Source organism: Oenanthe melanoleuca, chromosome 2 (assembly GCF_029582105.1).
Source record: "Oenanthe melanoleuca isolate GR-GAL-2019-014 chromosome 2, OMel1.0, whole genome shotgun sequence".
Taxonomy (NCBI): Eukaryota; Metazoa; Chordata; class Aves; order Passeriformes; family Muscicapidae; genus Oenanthe; species Oenanthe melanoleuca.
The window spans coordinates 142,731,209-142,751,925 of record NC_079335.1 but is presented as its reverse complement, the minus strand read 5'-3'; the positions used below and the strand labels follow the sequence as shown (position 1 = coordinate 142,751,925).

Sequence of the window (20,717 nt, the reverse complement as noted above, 5' to 3'; positions counted from 1 at the left end):
GCACAGTCTGGCTCTCAGTCAATAAAGAGATCCTCTACTCTCTACAATTCCCTGGCTTATTCCCAAAATAGAGTGCAGCTTCTACAGGAAGGGAAGAAAGGCTTCAGTCACTTTCATTAAACAATCTGCTTTATTCCCAGGAGAAATTTTATCCTAAGGGAAAGATACCAGCTCCACAGAATGCAGTAAAGTGTTCCCACTTGCACAGGGATGTTCATTCAAATTCTGCAACTTCCTCACATCTTTACAGAAGGATCTCCTGGCTCACATTTTCTAAGATTTTCTCAGCTAGAGGCTACTTAATCTGGACTAAAACACTTGAAGTGAAACAGTAGCAGCAGAGCAAGACAATCAAGCTGTTCTATTCAAAATCTCTGAGAAAGAAATTGGATATTGGGTGTGTAAGAAAAAAATTTACCTTCCTGCCCTGTTGAGAGCAGAGCACAACCCAGAATTTCACAGCCACCACAAGGAGGAGGAAAAAAGAGTAACCCCAAGCTGATGTGCAGATGAACTGACTCTGCTTTTTGAAGCAGAAAGGAAATGTATGAAACTTCCCATGTTTGGTCTCTTATTTTCTTTTCTACAAAACTGATGTCAAGTAGAACATTGTGCAGTGGTGTCTGTACCATGTAAGAGCTCTGAGCTCTCCACAATCTATAAACCTCCATCGTGTTTTATCACACAACAGGCTTTCCATAGTGTCATGTGACAAGAATTTCCCTTCTCATATGATCCCAGGGAGTCTTTAAAGACTTTCATCAGCCTCCTCCACATATTAAAGAAAGATGGGATTAAGTCAGTGTGCTTATGCTTTCTGTGTAGACAAAGATATAAACATCAGCAAGTTACAGATGAACAGAAAGATAGTCTCAAAACATTTAAGCAAGAGAAATTGAGGAATTAAGATACTTTGCTAGACAGGTTTGCAGAGGTTGGCATGCCAAACACACAGAACCAAAGCTGACAGAGATGGGTAGAGTGACTCACATACTCAAGGAACTTGACTTTGTCAACCAGCTCTTCCAAAACAGCAAGCACAGTCTGAAAAGTACCTAAGAAAAATTGAGGCTACAAACACACAGGCAATATGATGCTTTTTTAATCAGGTTTTCAATCACAATGTAATTTTTTCCCCACCAACACACTCAAACACAGACATATAAAAATTATTTGTCTACAAAGAGAAACAAAATGATTTAAACAGCTCCAGTAAATTCTGAGCAAATCTCTTCTGATCTTCTCCTTGGGAGCCCACTCAGCCAACATATAAATTTTGTTTGCTTCTATTTCACAAGACAAGAAGAGGTTGGGTTGTAGATAACCTTCTGTTCAAGCTCAGCATATCTTTTCAGAAGTGGACGATAGAGCTAAAAAGAAAAAAGAAATAAATATGTCTCATTGAAAAATTAGATTTTTAAATTACACTGCAGTTAAAAAGCATCTTCAGACATGAAAAATGTGGCATCTTCACAGGTACCTGAAGGTTTGGGCTGGTTTTTCCCCAATTTGCTCATGAAAGTGCTGCAGAGTTTTTCCTCTTTAAATGTCACAGTCCTTTTTACCATCGCCTTTACAGCTTAATTTTATGACACGCACAGGTTGTTCTTATTGTGACTGTGTTCCTGCTATAAGCAGAAGTCATTACTTCCAGCAGAAGCAGCTCAGCTAAAGTCACCTCTCCCAGTGTGACATGCCCCCTCAGTAATAGCTGTGCTAATCACCCAGGCAGAACTCCTGTCCTTGCCTCCCTCCACTGCCCCAGGATGGATCACTGCCTCTGTCCCCTCCTCCTCTGCCTCAAAAATCACCCCACTGCCCCCTCCAGCACAGCCTGATAGCTCCTCCTTGGCCAATGTGCTGACCAGGGCCTTCCAAAAGACACTTCACACTCCCTCTCAAACTCCTGTACCTGTTTGAGCTGCTTCTCTTGTACACATCTTTCACAGTCTGCTCCATGGCCATATTCCTCTCCCCAAACTCCCCAGCCCCACAGGGACAAATGCAGACCCAGCTTCTACACACAACTAGAGAATCTGAGTAGCTTTTTTTGCACTTTCCTAGCTAGAATTTTCCAGGAGTATTGTTACAACATAAAAGAAGGATCAAGACTCAAATGGATTCAAAACCCCACACTCAGACACACCCTGCACTTTTGGATCCATGGCATGAGAAACCTCAAATAAATCTCTACTCTGGCTCCAGCCAAAAGCTGTACTTCATCTGGATCTTGGAGATGCACCCCTCTCCTTATCTCCTCCCTCTGGAGTTAACTGTCCCTCTAATAAATCAGGGCTGTGACAAGCCACACAGGACAGCTTTGCAAATTTGCAGGCTCGAGCACAAAGCTGGGACTGCCAGGAGCCAGTGCAGGGTCTGGTACAGGCTGGAGCAGTCCTTAGGAGGATGCCACAAGGTCACATCCCTGCCACAGTGAATCCTAGAGGCTGCCAGTCTGGCCTGCAAGCCCTCTGCTCTGACTCATAATCAGGGCAGCCTCGCTCCTGGCTCCAGGTTCAGAGAGGTTATAGAGCCACAATGAATCATACCCAGCAAACTGAATTACTGCTCTCATCAGTAAGCAAGATCGAGCATCTCAATGCATTTCATCCTTTTCAGGACAGCCAACAGTGTGTACACACATGAAAAATTCAGGAGGAAAGTGTTTCAGGTGTAAGCTATGGGGATGTAGTTGGAGACTGGCTTGTTCTTGTGCAGGTCTCTGTACAGTCCTGCAGCAGCCTCAGTGTCTGTAATAGCCACACTTTCCCAGATTAAAAAAGAAAAAATCACAAAATTTTCTCATCTAGGAAATAAAAGAATAGTGGGTTTTTGTTTTATCTTTCAACTGATGGCAAAATACCCAGTTTTTATGTCTCCCTTCTCCTGAATGACAGTTTAAGCCTGACCAGTGGAAACTGGATTTCTCTCTTCATTCCCATTTCCACCTTGCACAAGAGGAGGTGGAAGTGACTTAATGGACACATTCTGCAGATGGATCTGACCAACTTCTTTTTACAAACCAGATGTTATAGAAATTAAAGTTTCATTTTTACATTTCTATAACAGATTAAGGATATGAAGGGGTAGAAGAGAAGGAGCATCCACAGCAAGTGGATAGAGCCAAGACATCAAAAAATGGTTTTTAAAGCCATCTGACAGTGACTGAGTCTTACAATGTCTTCCACTGATTAAAGCAGAAAATCCTACTCATTCTTGCTTCTGCAACACTCATTCAGTGACCCCAGACCAGGCATTTAACATGTGTGTGTGCCCCAGCTCCTCTTCTCCACAGGACAGTGATACTGAGATCCTGGAGGTTTATGCAGATTTATGGGGTTAGAAAATAAAATGCACCACTATTATGAAATGTCACATTACTCAGCATGGTGTTTTTAACTAACTACATGAGGGCCTGGAGGGCTCAGAGAAGTACATATATATAATCCTTTTCATGTTCCCAAAGAATATTATTGCTCCCATTTCTGGTAAATATGCACATCAGAGTAAACAAAACATTGAGCAGGCAACTATGGCTATACTGGGAGTATCAGTATTTCAAACAAAACCAGCTTTTCTATTCAGTGAAGCATCTGTAATGAAGACTGGCTATTTCTTACTTCACTATTCTGTAAATTTGATAAACCCTAAGTGCTTCCCAGCAAAGATTCAGCACAGCAAAGCTGTATTGGTAAGTGAGCTCAGGCACTGAGAAAGCAGGCTCCATATTATTTGCCCATCAGTATTTTTACAAAATACACACAACACATTTACCAGAAGGCTGGGAAGTATTATTGTTAATACATCACTCTAAATTAAAATGTGTTAAAATAAATGAATAACCACATTTACTGACACGGTTTCTTTTCCTGTTTATTGAACTTAAGCACTTAGCTTGCTAATTGAGAAAATTCAGGCATTTGCAATAAGCTTCTCAGCCATTAGTGTAAATGAATCCTGCATTATGGACTATATGAAAAAAAATTGCAAACAAATAATTAAGTATATTTCCTGTACTCTATTCCTGTTCTTTGGGGTAAAAAGTAGCACAGCTCAAAGGGATAAACAAAGTCTTAAACTCCTCCTCCTCAGGGAATTTGGCTGTAATACCACCAGTACATCACAGCTGATAATGGCAGCAGCACCACAGGCTTTTCACAAGCAGTAGTGCTCATGGCAGCTGAGGTTTGGGGCTGGAGCAGTGCAGCTCCCATGAAACACAGAGGAGAAAACCAAACAGCACCAACCCAGAGCATGGCTGAGTGTGCAGTCAGGTGTGTCTGGGCAAGGTGATTCTCCACATCTCTCTGCCTCCACAGAACCCTGGGCAACTCCTCCTATGCAATTCTGGGAGTCTCTTTCCTGAGGCAATTATATAAATGTATTTTTATAATTGAGGTTCAAAGGGGATAAAGGACTCTCAATAATGCATAAAAAAACCCAAGGACACAAAATCCCTCTCTGCCATAGCCCCACACCTAATCTATCAAATCATGATATTTAACAAAAGTAATTACATGTATCACAACATAAACCTTATTATTGTCCATAATTTAATTGTCCTTGCTTAATTATGGCCCTTTCTCCAGCTTATCTTTATACCCTACTCCACAACATTGATAGTGCTCTGACTGCTTCATTTACAAACCCTAAACTTCTCTCCTGGGACAATTTGGTCACATTCTGACAGTCCCACAACTAAAGGAAATGCTAATGATAAATAATACATTATAACAGAGAATAATTTAACCTGCCCTCTCTGAAAAATGCATTTGTACAATGCTGCCTTGTTCTCTAGAACAAATCAAATGTGTCATCCTGTCACTACATCTCACCACATTACCAGCCTATGTACCCAATAGGGCTTTTTTTGTTCACATTGTCCCTGCCACCTTCTAAGAGCAAAAGCAGCTACAAATTATTACCACAACTGACAATCCACATGGATCCTCCCATCTCCTGCAATGCTCTGTTAGCCAATCACTGGAGCAATTCAAAATTTACAAATTACAAAGATGATGCTTGATGATTATATAATTTTGATCTACCTGAGTACATTTAATCTACCCTGAATAGATTAAAATTAATCAGTCTCTCACAAACACTTGCTGCTTTTGATAGGCTCCTTTTTTTAAGCCAAATTACTCATAGAGGTTTGCCTCAGAAATCAAGAGTTGCTTTATTTTCCCAATCATAGCAGTTGTTCACTTTTCTTAACAGAGAAAGAATGCTCATAAAAGCAGAAACAATAAAACAGTGATCTGAAATACTCTGAAGACTTCTCCAAAGAACCACACCTGAAACAATTACATTCTTTACTTCAGATATTCATTCTGCAAGCCTATCTTAATCAGTTTAACAGGTTAAAAAATTATTGGCTACACAAATCACCTTAATCAATCTTCTATCAATACCTATTATAATTTTGTAGTTGTATTATTATTACGTACTTTGCACTAAATTACCAACCTAAACTAATTCTGGAAAACAACCTCCCCCCTCCAAAAGCTAACTCAACAAAATATAATTATTTTAAATCAATAAATAGGTCATTATAACTTTCCTGGGTAATAGGGTCACTTCTATAAATCCACCCACTTTCAAAGCAATTCACCAAAGTCAAGAAAACCTGTTAGGTTTCCATTTTCCCTTCCTGAGTTTTTGCAAGATTAATACATCTCAGCAGAGTCAATAATGCAATCAAAAATCACACATCCAGAGGTTGTGAGCTGCTCTATGCCTTCCCCCTACAAAACCCCACAGGACAAAATCACAACCAATCTGGCACTCTGTCACAGGCACAGGGCTTGCAGAAACACAAGTGACCAACTCCCAGACAATCATGTTCTCTCTCATGTTTTATTTTTGCTTAATTAACCAACTAGCCAACCATCCCTGTTTTAATAGATTCCTAAAATAGATCTGAATTCTAATGCTGAAATAACAGATTATTTCTGTCTGTTAACATATATTTATTGCTCTAGAATCTCCTGGTTATTTTTATCATGCTTAGTGGCTCTGATTAATCTTTTTCCTGAGGGAAAAGAGGAGGCCCCAAAGAGGTGAGAGGACTCTTTAATTTTTGCTACTCTGAAAAACAAAGGAAGGATTCATCAGATTAACCCACAGATGACTGACTTGAGCTAGTCTGGTTGAGTGAATGCCCAAGGACTATCACCACAGTGCTTTCCACCAGAACACCTCATGACCCATTTGGGTATTGACAGAATTAGAAACAAGCTCAGATTAACACCCATTTCCTACAAAACCACTGGGAAACCAGGTTCAGCCAAGAGACCTGGGGTCATACCCACAGAGAGGGATTCATCCTCTTTGAAATGCTCTCTGCAAGGCAGGATGGTCTGCTGCAGGATAAAGTCACATTGTTGTCAGGCAAGTTGGAACTTTTGAGACTTCAGCTTCCACTAAGGACTGATTCATCACCCACCACAAGCTCTGTGTTCCCCTTCTTGTGACTTTATTCTGTTTTACCTGCCCATCAGTTTAATTGAACCAGAAGAGCTGCTTTGTGAGCCCTGCCCTTGCTTTTTTAAATCACATTCATTATCACAAATGATCCCTCAGAAATCAAAGAAATGCTTTTTGCATTTTTGGTTCCTGGAAGCCCCTGCTGTGGGCACAGGCCCTGGCAATGAAGGAGAAGCTACATCAAACTGTCCCATTTGACCTCTGTCTGCAGGAGGTTTTCCTCTCTCCAATGATCTAACACGTTGTCTCCAACCTATACCAGGAAGAAAGGATGAAACCAGAGCAGATTGCTGTGTTATGACCTGTTTTCTCTCCACCCTGCCAAGATCTAGCTGTAGCTGTCCAAAAAATGTAAAGAAGTGGTTGGGGGAATTTCACATTGGTGAGCCAGACTCTTTCAGAAGAGCTCCTCAGCAAGACAGGACTTAACCTCAGGATGACTTTGAAGTTTATAAAAAGAACTATCATTTAAGTGAAAGGCTCTAACCTCAACAGAATGAAATTGGATGGACAGGGAGATGCAGCTCTGTATAAAACAGAATCAAACTGACTCATTGCATTATGAATTTTTACTGCACTGTTCATGCTAACACACTGTGTTACTGACAGGCCCTCTGGCTTTCTGCAGCTTCACAGCCATGAAACTAGCCAGGGAGCCCACCATCAACTGCAAAATTATAAGGCAGGAAGAAAAAAGAAATGGTGTGGAATATGTGACTTTGAGAAGCTGATTTTAATGGAATGAAGCTGGAAAGCTAAGCTAGAGAGCAGGAATAGTTATTCCTTCCTGTGCTGTTTGGCCTTCCCTCCCTGTCATCCATTCCTATCCACTGGGGCAACAACTCACTACTGTAAATCATTTAAAACCAATAACAAAGATGTGCAAGGAGAGCCAGGTCCAGCCATGTGGAAAAGGGAAGTATTGAGAAGGAGATAATTAACTCTTCTGGCTTCCAGGCCGTTTTATGCAGACAGCAGAATAGGAGGAGGTAGCTGAATTCTCCAGTGGTGTCTGCAGTCAGGTTTGCTTGGCCCCTGCAGGGGCACAAGGTGCTTGCAAGGCCCCTGTGAGTGACAGCTGTATTCTCTGCCCTTGAGTTTTATAGCTGAAGCAGCACAGGGGGTCAGGAGCAGGTCTCTGAGCACTCCCCACCTCCAGCCCAGCCAGGCTGGCAGCTTCTCAGCACACAGCATTTTGGGGGGAGCAGGGCAGCAATGTGAGGCTGAATCAGGCACCAGGGAGCTGCAGAGAGCTTCAGCTGCAGCACACGTGGCACAGGCCACTGCTGTTAATTATTTTATCTTTTAAAATGAGGGGGGAAGGTTGAGTAAATGAGATCAGATCAATCAAGTTTAAATTATTCAATGTCTTAATATTTCTGAAGGGGACTTCTATTCGATTACTGAGCTCCTCCATCTCAGTTAATAATTAAATAATACCCTGGCAGGCACAATGCAGCATGATCACTTCTATTATTACTCATGATGATATCTGCTGCTCCTCTACACATGTAGCTGGGAGTTAGTACTTTTGGCAGATCATTAATTTCCCAGTTTAAATAAAAGCTTTAAAACCTTGTTGCCTGTAGTTAGGCCACTTCCAAATCTCCTAAATGGTGGAGTGTGTAAGGCTGTGCTGATGTAAAAAGTTTTTGCAGAGCTGAAGACCTTGGTGAGATTCACCTCTGTTATTTAAACACGTGTTCTCCAGGAATCCTGCTATATTGTATTGTTTATTTATTACATTATGTGCATTATATTTCAAAAGCTGCTGTAAACTGAAGCCTTTGGCTGAGTGTGAGACGTGCAGGGCTGCACTGAGAGCCTGGGACAATGATTCCTCCCTTGGTTTTACAAGGGCTGGGATCACACAGTTACCAACAATGACAATCTCTTCTGCTTTGTCTTCGTGGGCCATAAAGCACAAGCCTCACCTTCAGACGTGCCAAAACTCACAGGATGGGCACAGAACCAAAGACCTGTGCCTGCTGAATGCTCCCAGCTCCCAAATGGAGCTACCAGTGATTATATACAATTGCTGACCACTGTTTACAGACAGGAAGGATTTTTGGAGATGTTTTCCAAGAAGCCAGAAATCACAGTCTCCACCCTTTTTTCCATGCTGCTTGCTGCAAACAAGTTCAGATTATTTTGTCAAGATTATCAGCTACAACCTGACTGAACTGTATCCAAATTCAACCTATTTTATACCTTTTTCTGTCCCTTAATGAAAAGGTTTTACTCTCTGATCATGCCTTGTTAGGAAAATTCATTCTCACAGACCTGGGTGGTCGGATCAGTTCATTACATCATTACAACACCAAATATCTCCAAGAATCAAATCTGTCTTAACAACAAGGAATAAGAACTGTGTAACCAAGTGTTTCCTAAATTAATCTACTTTACCAGAAGAATTAGCAAACCCCTGCATTTTGAAGCAGACAGGAAATGAGAAGAAAAATGGTATTCCCAAATGGTATTTCCAAACTCACCTCCTCAGCCCCTGGGGTGGGTGTAACAGCCAACCTGGGCTCTGGTGCTAATTTCACAACATCAGCCAAGGACACATTCCTCTCAGCTACAAGCCCTGCAATGAGAATCACAATCCTGATCAATGCAAAAAAACACCATGAGGGATGTGCCTTGACTCCCTGGCAAATTAATACATTATATTGATCTTCCCTGGTCAGGTCAGCATTCAGGATTGAAGGATAAATGGCAGAAGATCTTACATTCCTATGAGCTAGCCTGGGAAGTGGGGACTCTGTGATTGAGTTTTTGCCAATCACTCAATTTCTACCCTGGGGAACAGGTAAGCAGCAGAAAATGCTACTCAACAATATCAGTAATTATTTATGGTTACAACAATACAGCAAACAGCAGCAAAAATATGTGGAAGCGAGGGATTCAAGGACAAAATGTGACTAAACATAAAAATTAAGAGAAATGAAAACACTTTCAAGAAAATATGCTACAAATTATTAAATATATTTATATGTAAAGAAGCTGAGTAACAGGGGAGTTCTGCTATGACAGCATTTTGCTTTGTGAGCAAATCACAGCATTCAGGAGCTCCCTGCACACCTTCTAAGAACCCCAGGCTAACTGTGAAACACCCCAGATGCACATTGTAATATTATTAAAAAACCCTTGCCATCAGTATTTCATTTGTATTAGCAAATCCTCACTTTTCCTCAATTCCTTTGCCTGGCCAAGAGTGAGGCAGCTGAAAGCATCAATCAAAAATGCCATTTAGGAGCACACACAGCAAAGCCCCTGAGGCTTGGCTGGCAGAGGATGTGAGCCAAGGAGTCCCTCCATCAGCACAGCATCCGAAATCCTCGCTCAAACGCTCTGTCAGCCAAGCCTCCACATCTCATATGCCAAACTGGCACAGGGAATACACATCTCACACACACACAAAATATCCACACAAACTTTCCTGATGGCTCCACATTTCACATGCATTCACGGACAAGGAATTTGCCTGCAGCATTAGGGGCTGGGAGCCTTCTGAAGCAGAAGGAAAAGTTTGATTAAAAAGAAAAACAGTTTGGAAACTCAGCCCACAAGGTGCAAAAATGGCCCCATTGTGGCTTCAAATATACAGATAATCCAAGTGTTTCCACTGTCCTCCAAAAGCCTGACAGAACCCTTGTGCCTTTTCTGGAGATAAAGAGGAGAACATGCTGTGTGCATTAAACACACCAATTCAGGTTCTGGTCGTGCAATTTTCTGTGCTGTTTTCAAATGCAAGAGATCATGTAGACTGTAGATGCTATAATGTGACAGCAGAATTTGCTTCTAAAATTAAAACTTGGCTGATTTCTTTTGATGGTTGATGCTGTCTTTTCCATGCTTGTTGCAATCCTGTGGTCTTACATGAACTTGTAGAAAAGTTGCCCAAGTCTTAAGGCTCAAATCCTAATGATTCAAATAAAAAAACTGAAGCTAACTGAAGTTCACCTAAACAAGGACTTCCACGCTCCTTGAATTGTTTAGTTAAAATATTAGGAACCATTTTAAAATACATGGATAATATTAACAGTTGGGATTCAAGTCTTAAATAGGTGATGGCTTACCCTTAACACACACCCACATGCATTAATAGATATAAGTTATAAATTAACAGCTAAATCCTGGGGCTTGGGCTGTTATGTTACAGTGAGTGATGTAGTACAACAAGAAAAATGACTGGTCAACCCAAGAGTATTCCAAGAGCCATGCTTTTAGAGGAGAAAGTGCATGGACTCCAGGACACCTTGTATATCTTTCAACTGGATGCTTAAAAGCTGCAAGACAAATATAGGTTTAATACTGGCCATCAGTACTATAGGTCTTATTGTCCCTGTCCTCATTGATCTTCTTCGCTGGGATCAAACTTTTGTTTGATTTGGCCATTTCAGCAACCCAGCTTACAGCCCAGTTCACAAACTGGGGCAGGAGGCTGCACCAGCACCTTCAGTTGGCTCTATTCTTCCATGGATGTAGCTACTCAACACTTGAAGGTCCTCAACCTTCCCTGGACAGTACTAACACTTCCCACACCCCATCTCTTGGTGGAGAAGCAGCCTCTGGCTTGGAATTACAATGTAAATTATATTCTCTGGTCTAACCCAAATGTACTAAGAGCAAAAATCCCTCTTGACCTGTGTGACCTTCCAGTCAGATGTGCACAGCTTTACTCCCCCCTCATGCCCAGTAACATTAATCCCAAGTAATAACCAAGTGAAATTAAATTCCCTGACTGCTCACAGGAGTCTCCTGGCAGCCTTACCATGGATTGCTCTGTAAGCACTTCCCAGACAAGCAGAGTTGGCCGTGTCGATGGTGAACACGGGCGCGTTGAACACGTCAGACAGGACCTGAGGAGCATCAGAGCATCCATGAAACACAAGGGGGAAAAAAGAAATCCTTCATCACTGCTCAGGAAAACAAGCAGCTGTCCCAAGCCCCAGCCAAGCACCAGGAACCCGTGGAAAGAAGCACTGCAGGCAACAACGAGGCATGAACTTGTCACACAACAGGGTATTGGTAATTCTGAGCTACAGATGCAACTCTAGCCAGGAAATAAAGGCCAATTTCTCTCCAGATCTCTTGGTTACAAGTTCAGAGGAGCCCTAATTCAAGTGCCACCCCTCAAAATCTCACACAACCAGCCCATGGTAAAGGCTTATGTCAGGGCAAGGAGAACTGCTCAGGAACTGGAGCCTTTCTTCCATCGTGTTAAGCTTGATTCAAGTGGGAAGGAAAGAGAGAAGAACCAGTCATGGCTTTTCACTTCTAAACTTGGATAAAAACAAATCTCCAGCAATATGAAGGCCTGCTAAGCTTTTCTTCTTCATCTCCACCATTCCCATCCTTTAGGATCAGCAGGGAGAACGACAGGAGCTGATTACATAGTCTCTAAATTTACCAGTTTTCCTGCTTTTAAGGGAACCTTAGCTATGAAGATATATTGAGACACTTGGCTTGAGTAATACAAATAAAATTTTACAGGCAAAGGATTTATTATGGTATCCAACAGATATTAAAGCTATTCAGCCATGCATCACTTTGCATTGAAATCAGCACCATCAGCACCTCACATCCACTGGGTACATGTGCTCTTCCCCACAGTTTAGGTTTAGAAAAACAATACAAATGGGGGGAAATTAAGACCTATTTGTATAGGGACATAGAAAGGTCAATAACTCCTTTCCAAAAATGTCAACAAATGCTTTCCATTTTGGTTTCATCACTTCTAGGACTGCAGGTGCCCCTGAGGCTGAGCAATGCAAGAAGTAGGAAACAATTCAGATATAACCTGTGCTGAATTTATTACTTTTGCCGAAGGGAAAAGTGTCTCACCTGACTTAAATCCATGCAATTGAGTCTAAAATAAAGCCAGAATGTCCAGCATTCAAAACCATTTGGATTAGTGCAAGGAACCCTGAAATTTATAACCCTGCTGTGGATGAGCCCCAGGACTTCATAAAAAATTACTAAGAAATTCAGTCCATATCACCTATAGAAATACATAATACATGAAATTTCTAAAGGATTTTTCTTTCCCTGAAATTTTGTGGAGAATCTTGAAAAAAAACCCTTTGAAAATCACTGATTTTCACAATTTAAATGGAGGTGGCTCTTTGCTAACTAGAACCCAATGGAAGCTGAGCTTATACACTTAAAACTCTTTAAGACACCAAAGTCAGGATTAGCTAATTTCATTTGCTATCAAGCATTGAGCAATACAAGAGCTTCAATGCTAGAGAACAAATGAAAAATTAATCATGGTTATCTATTAAAAAGTCCTCTGGAAATTATAAGGTTACAGAGCTTTAATCCCACTGCCCATCCTGCCAGTTAATGCTACCACTTTGTTTCAACACATTCCCCATCTGTATCTTCATCTTATCTCTAGCAGGCATTTCTTGTCTTAAGTTTCAATTGTACAATCTTTTGGGCAACTTTTTTTTTTTTTTTGCGTCTCTGAAGACCCTCATACAGTGCCCCTCTATGCTGATTGCTAGGAAGTGCTGTAATACTACAAATAACACTTTAACAATTTAACAAATAACTCTTTTTTACCACAATTATAAAATGAAAATTATTCAAAGTTGATATATTTGGTAAGTCATTTGGAACTGTGGTATCTCACAAATAATTTTAAAAGAAACTGTTAGAGGTTCTATTGGTTAAGATAATGCACTGTGTTCCATGTGGTCATTAATCAAGCACCATATATGCTATAAAAACCTTCCTGGAACTGTGGAGAAAGCTGCCCTACTAATTTTTTTTAACAGATTTTCCTAGGTTGTCTCCTTTGTGGTGTAAAATATAGGAGTTCCTGAAGGTTGATTAATTAAATGATAGTCTTTTGTAGCCCTGGAACAAATTATCCAAAATTGACCATGATAAGGGTGGAAGCTGTTATTCTTTATGCAACTGATACGGTTTCTGAGGTTTTGATTAAATTAAAAAGAAAGATCCAATTAACCAGTGATTGAATTAAGTGAATGACACTGTATTGATCATATTATTTTAAGGCACTAAATGAGTTTTAAAACCAGCCAAATTGTTATACGTGACGAGCAGGGACCCCAGCCACCACTCTCCCAGTCCCATGATTTTTCAGCTGTATATGTTACCAAATTACATATTTTAGGAACATTTGTTCCTCTGCCTTCATCCACAGCAAGGAGATCCTCCCGGCACCCAAACTGGAAATACAGCTTTAAAAACAAACTCATCCAATCTTTCCTGATGTACCTTTAGCAGAATTACTCCTGTAAGGACCAGTGTTTTAAGCAATTAACCAATCAGTTAATTTTCCAGTGTCACATTCTTGGGCAAAGCAACCAAAGCAGATGAAGAGAAGTGACATCTGCAGCAAAACACGCCAAATTTGCTGCTCCCCCATCAGCTGTACAACCAGCAGCTACACACACACGTGGTTTAGATGCCTTAGGAGAAAACAGCTTTTTGTCTTTTTGCTCTTCAACCTCCATTTAATCCAGCTCAGGTTTTGTGGAGCAGAGAATTGACTGCAATTGTCAAAGAGAATGGTGTGCAGCTGAGGCTGGCCTCGACTCTGGAGCTGATGGGGAGGGATTGGAATCCCCAAAAAAACATTTCACCCTGTGTTCATTACCACCAGTTGTTGCATTTGGCTATCAGAGCAGCAAAAAGAATAATGCAGCAAAGTTCTTTTGTGTAATGGAGAAGCAGAAAGGGAGCTTTATTTAAAGAAACTCTACAGTTATATAGGGTAGTTAGTGCAAAACAGAATAGAAAAGGATCATTGGTCCAAGAAGGCAACACCTCTTTGAAAACATGCTTTCTGCAAAACATCATGTCTCCAGCAGATGTTTAATCATTGTTATAATTCCTTGTCCTTGAGCAGCCTGAGAAAGGGCTGCTTGCTTGGCTCCCAGCAGCATCCTAACAACACCAGTGATAAGACCTGGCCCAGGATTAGGACTTGTGGTGTACATGTGTACCTCCAGGTCAGTGTTGGAGCCTGTAGTTAAAGAGGAGCTTGTCAAGGCTTGGAGCCCAGAAAGCTCCTTGGATCAATCAGGAGACATTTACAGTTGTTAGGTTACAGCACCATCCCCTTTCTCTGCTGCAGCAGACGGGATCTCCCCCGACTAGTGCAGGGCTGACAGATCCGAGCAGACATCACATCACAGATGACTGGGTTTGGGCAGGATGAATCCCAGCCCAGATGTCTTGCTCTGTGCTGTCAGCAGCCAGGTGAGAGGCCTCTCACCATTTGTGAGCCAGGCTTTGCCAAGTCTCAGTGGGCAGAAACAGAGAGCACACGGTTCTCTGCTCTCCAAAGACAGATGAAGGATCTCACCCAGGCTGGATGTGCAGCAGCAGCAGAAGAGGAGGAGGTTGGGAAGAGAAAGGAGCAACCCTACAAAACTGCAGCCTCCTCCCAGCAAATGATATGATGCTAATAAGTAACATAAATGCAGGGGGTTGAGGTTTGTATGAGGGTGTTGGTTCATTTGTTTGTTTATTGCTGGGTTTTCTCAATGTTTAACACCAGCATAATTCCCCTTCAGTTTAAAGAAACTAGTGGTTCAACTTTGACCTGAACAACAACCAAAAAAAAAAAAAAGAAAAAAAAACACCTCAGGTATTATATAAGAAGTTTCTTTGTGATTTCTTTTCTGGTTGATTTAAGTGATGAGACCTGGAAATCACCAGTGCTTCAGATACACACTCACAAAACCAATCAGGTGTAAAGAAACTAAATTAAATGTAAAATTAGCACTGGGCTGAAGGTTTTCACACTAAATCTGAAGAAAAACCCCAAAGACCTGCAGCAGATTCACAGTTCCATATCTACACCTTCCTGTGCAGCTGCAGTGACTTGGATTCAGTATAGCAAAATAAAAATGCATGATAAAAATCCTGCAAGTTCAGTTCAGGATTTAATTTTCTACTCACCTGTAAGATCTTTTTATTGTGGGATGCACCACCAGTAGCCAAAATCCTTGTTCTAGGCACTGCAATGCAATAAAAAGTACAAATCAGACTGATAGTGCATATGGTCAATATTCGTGCTACTGAACCAAGTACAGTGAGAACAAGGAGGTGGGAGTCAGAGTTTTCTCTCTGTACCTCTAATTTACCTTCTGTAAAAAAGGAGATAACATTAATTATCCACTTTTCCAAGGCACATTAGAACACTTCTTTAGAAGAAGCAACATAAATATTGCAGATCTATTATTATTGTAGTGCTATCAATGTCAGGGAGATTTGCAAAGGAGATTTAGAGTAAGAAAGGCAGTGTTATTATATTACAGCTCTGGTTTGAGGTCAGATTGGTTTGGCTCATAGCTGTATATATACAAACTGACAGATAACCTTTAAAATCAGCAGTATTTTCCAAACTTATCTCCTCATGACGTTCACAGTCAGAGTTCACTGAAACCTGGGCAATCCCTATGTGCTTGAATGACAAGGAAGTGTGTCAAAAGGCAATTAGAGATGGGCTAAATCACTGCACTAAAAAAAAAAAAAATCTGAGTCTTCATCCAGTGCAAACACACAGCTTTGGAGGAGTTAAAAATATATATCCTGTGTTCTTTAGGCTTAAAGAAACCCATCCTTTCTTCTCCATTCCTGAATGTCTGCCTCACCATTTATTTGTGTGCATGTTCCTCTGGAGCACAGCATTCAACAAGGCACATATCTATCCATAATCACAATTCAGCAAGGCATTACCAACAAAAATAGTCCAAATGGTCTCACTGTCGTTCTTCAAAGGCTTAAAACAAAATAAATGCATAAATACTTTGATATCATACATAAAAAATATCTAAACACATAATTACCCTGATTTATGACAATAAGTGATACCATCATGTATACCCTCCCAAAAGGGAAATTTCACTGTGGTTATTGTTTTGTTATCTTAACTTCCTTTTTAATAAAAGCTAAAGATAATTTATTTCTCACAAGGCAAAGTTGGGCAACTTACATCGATGCCCTAAATAACTTATTGTCATTTATCCTTTCAAGTATCTTAATGGCCTGAAGACAGATTTAGAAATAATCAGAAGATGCAGCTCACCACACCATTTCCAGACCCCCATCTGGGTGCTCAGGTGGAGCCCAAGACCCAGACAAAGCATTGCATGGGAGACCCTATTTTACTGATAAATTTAATTTTATTTTCCTCTTTGGAGGATATTCAGTGATGCACAAATTGGGTTTTAAAAGCCATTAGGATCTCTGTCAATGTCAGTAAACAAATAAAACAAACAGCAGAGTGATTCCTCAGGGAAAACAAGTTTCAATTATACCAACACAGAGTGACAGATTCCTGCCAAGATTATCACAACAACATAATAGCACAGAAACCAGTGAAAAATAACTAGTAAGCCTCTGTTCCTAGAAACCAAACCAAACTCTAAATTATTTGCCTGGTAGTCACAATTCTGTCTCGCTAAACCTTGTTGTGAATATAAATTCTTGCAGAACTACCACATCCAACATGAAAACACATTTCAGAGACAGGCAGCAAGAGAGGATGAGAAACAAACACACTGGCTGCACTTCCCAGCAGTTCAAAGCAAAGAGTAAGTCAGGCTTGCTCCCCAGTGCTCTGGAAAGGGGCTGAACCCACTGCTGGGCTCCCACCATCAGAAAGAACTGTGGGCAACACAAAAGTGCCAAAGCCAAACAGCAACCACCCCTGTGAGAACAGCAAACTCATCTTAGCTCTCTGTCTCAGAGCTTCTGCTCCACAACTTCCCAAAAGTTTGTATTTGGAATCCAGGAATGGATGGCAGACTTACTCCTTGCTAGGTCAGAACCTTCAGGTTTTGGCTACATTATAAATTCATGCCATCACTGTAACTCAAGTTGCTTCTATATCAATAAGTTATCAGAAACATTAGGGCAAATTTAGAGTGCATTTGCTATTTAATACAGACCACACACAAATAGCATTTACCCCACTACATGCTGAGTTAGGTGTCTTCCAAGAGGCTAAACCAGATATCAAGTCTGAAATTGTTCAACATACTGCTATCTGCCCACCCACCTTCATTCAGACTCCTTCTTTTGTAGCAAATCCTAAGAATTATTTCAGAATGTATCTAACCTACTTGATAAAAGAAACTAACTTAATTTACACTGTGAAGTTTCTAACATTGGTTAGAGAACTCATGCTCTAAATTGGATCCACTCATGAGTACAAACACACACAGACACAGTGAAAGCACCCAAAAAACCTGTGCTGAAGCTGCATGAAGGGCAGAACCATTCATTCTCCTCCTCTCTGAGGAAATAAGATGGCTCACTTCACTGCAACACACCCCAGCAGGTTCCAGCCCAGTGAGCTTTGGCCATCCCTGTGGGGTGACAGTCTGAGCTGCTGTTCAGGGGGCACTGATCCACCCAGGCCACATGGAAGCAAAATCTCAGGTGAATGTGATGCTCTGCAGGTGGCCAGAGCAGAGACAACATCATTCCTCACTGAGTTCAGTCACTTCTTGCAGACAAGGATTAGGTCCCTAAAGAACTACTTGAATTTGCCGAATTTTAGGTTTACTTCTTATTTCAGTCTCTCTCCAGCAAATGAGGAAAATACATTGATCACTGATTTCAGGGATTGTCTTTTTAATGCCAATATTGTGTGCTTTACTGAACAGTGGACATTTGCTCTGAGATGTGTAATTGGATACATCTTATAAATAAATAAAGCAAGCCCATCATTTATGTATAAAAGGCATTAACAGAGACATTGCTCATCCATCACCAGCAGTGCTCTCAGCCAGCTGTGTTTGAATCTGTCAGGAGCTACCATCCATCCCCTACAGCACTGCACAAGAGAACTTCAGTGTTACTAAAAAAACCCCAACAACAACAACTGTAGCAAACATAATTCATAAATTCAATTCTTTGACAGTTGAGAGAAACAAGAGATTTAAAGATTTAAACATCTTTTAAATCCCTGCATAGTACCTAACCAACCAATTTATTTATTTTTTTCTTACTGAAAAACTGATTATTTTTTAGAGAGCTGATGCTGAATTTTAACCCTACCCAGAAAGTGGTTGCAGCTGCACATGGCACAGTGCTGTTCTGCCATTTGCACATCTTCTGGAGATCTATTGGAACATGGTGATCCACCTAAAAAATAGAGTTAAAATAATGGTTCCCATTGGACAGGAGGAGAGAGGAAAACCCAAATAAAGAAGTTTATGTGGGAAGTCTGAGCAAAAGGAAAAGGTTGAGAAGGCAGCACACTATGTGAATGTTACTGTTCACACAAAAATACTCATTGTGCCTTCTACAGAGATCCAGCAAGAACTGAGTGATGTTAAAGCTCATCTCCTGTCTCTTGCTTTCAGCCAAAGTATTGCTTTTATTGAAAGGTACATAGGGAAAAGAAAAACATCTGTCACTGAGAATAGAGGGAAATTACAATGATAAATGTTCAGCATTGTCAGTGATCCCAAAAAAACTGCAGTCCTGCATCACTGTATATTTACAAACATAGAGGAGGGGCAGGCACTGCTCTCTGGTGACAGTGACAGAACCTGAGGGAATGGCCTGGAGCTGTGTCAGGGGAGGTTTAGGTTGGATATTTGGAAAAGGTTCTCCACCCAGAGGGTGGTTGGGCACTGAACAGGCTCCCCAGGGCAGTGGTCACAGCCCCAGACCTGACAGAGCTCAAGAAGTGTTTGGGCAATGCTCTCAGGCACAGGATGTGACACTCCTCAGGGTGTCCTGTACAGGACCAGGAGTTGGACTTAATGGTCCTTGTGGGTCCCTTCCAACTGAGGGCATTCTATGACTCTGTGATGATAAATGTAGATATTAAGGAAGATAATTCTGTCAGCAAACTCACACCAGAAAGGAAACACTCATAATTATCACCAAAAGTCTTCTGCTACACCATTCGTGCAAGGAGCCTAGAGGCAGGAATTCAGCCTCCTGTTCCACCAGGGATGGGTCAGCTCAGGCTGGGGACAGATCCAGGTGCTGAGATTGGTGGGATGACTCCTGACCTCAGGGCTTTGGGATCTTGCTGTCTTTCACCTGGACAGAAACAGTGTCTGTGTCACTGTGCCACTACACAATTCTGCTGATTTGTGCACCTCAAAGTCCAAAACCAGAATCTGAGCTTCTGTTTTGAGGCTGGCAACCCTTCAACTTTCTCACCTAAATTTTCAGGGCTGCCCACAGTCCTGGTTTGTACCCCAAACTCCAGGCACTCGCTGACTTTCAAGACCCTTAAAAGACAATTCCAAGAATTCATCCAAACAGCTTCATAACATCTCACATCACAACTGAATGCATAAATAAAACAGAACAATGGCACATGTATTCAAAAAGCAGCTGATTATGCACATGAACCCATGCCAGTTATAAGCATGATTGCAAATAACTGCAATTTACAATTTGCAAGCAACAAGGAAAGCCCCTCCTTTATTTCTCTGATTAACTTCAAGCACTATAATTCTTTTTCAAAAAAGTATTTGCTAGCTTTCCATTCAACAAAACAAAAATATATGGTTATTTTGTCCCATTTATCAAACAAATATTCCAAAATCATCCTCCTTGCTTAATAGCTCTTCCAAAATCCATGCTAATTTTCTTTATTCATATAAAGACACTGAAATTTAACTCCTGCTATGGTAAAACATTTCTCTTATATACACCCTTTTAAATAAAACCTTTTATGTCCCTGAGACTTTTAGGACTGGGTCCTAAACATCTACATGAATGAGGCAAAAGTAATGGAAACTGGAATATACCCTTTTTCTCCTTTTCCTCTTTTTTTTTTTTTTTTCTTTTATTTAGACAAATTCAACTACCCAAGTAAAAGCCATTAAAAAACGGTTTTTTAGAAGTGTTTCTGACTTTCATTTGAAGCATCAGCTAATTTATTACTGACAAAAGCAAGCCAGGTTTGCCATAGAGGATGGTTGCTCTCTAACTGGCAAGTGAAGAAGTTTTCATGTTTTGTAACATACTTGGATTTCACTGAGGGCTTCTCAAACGTTTGTCAGGAATTTTCCAGACACAAAATTTAGTCTTACTTTTTAAATGCAGTGCCTGGGGAAGAAAAACAACTTTTACAGATAGAATTGATCATCAGCCTCTAAGGCCCCTGTAGTAGAGCTACCATTAAATCAGCTGTAATTCAGCAGAGGGGAAAAAAGTCTGGATTTTCTCAGCAGCAATGACAAATATGCCTAATATTCTCAACA

At 40.8% G+C, this 20,717-nt stretch overlaps 1 protein-coding gene across 2 annotated transcripts in view; it reads right to left on the bottom strand.

The window, feature by feature from the left end:
* Positions 1 to 1,085: 1,085 nt before the first annotated feature.
* Positions 1,086 to 20,717, bottom strand: part of XYLB (xylulokinase) — an 80,092-nt gene continuing 60,460 nt past the window's right edge. For both annotated transcript variants that reach the window (XM_056484380.1, XM_056484381.1), the window contains 4 exons: positions 15,436 to 15,494; positions 11,267 to 11,354; positions 8,982 to 9,076; positions 1,086 to 1,370 (listed from right to left, as the gene is read on the bottom strand). In XM_056484380.1, the coding sequence (XP_056340355.1) occupies positions 1,287 to 1,370; positions 8,982 to 9,076; positions 11,267 to 11,354; positions 15,436 to 15,494 (326 nt within the window). In that variant the 3' untranslated portion in view covers positions 1,086 to 1,286. The remainder of the gene's footprint in view (positions 1,371 to 8,981; positions 9,077 to 11,266; positions 11,355 to 15,435; positions 15,495 to 20,717) is intronic.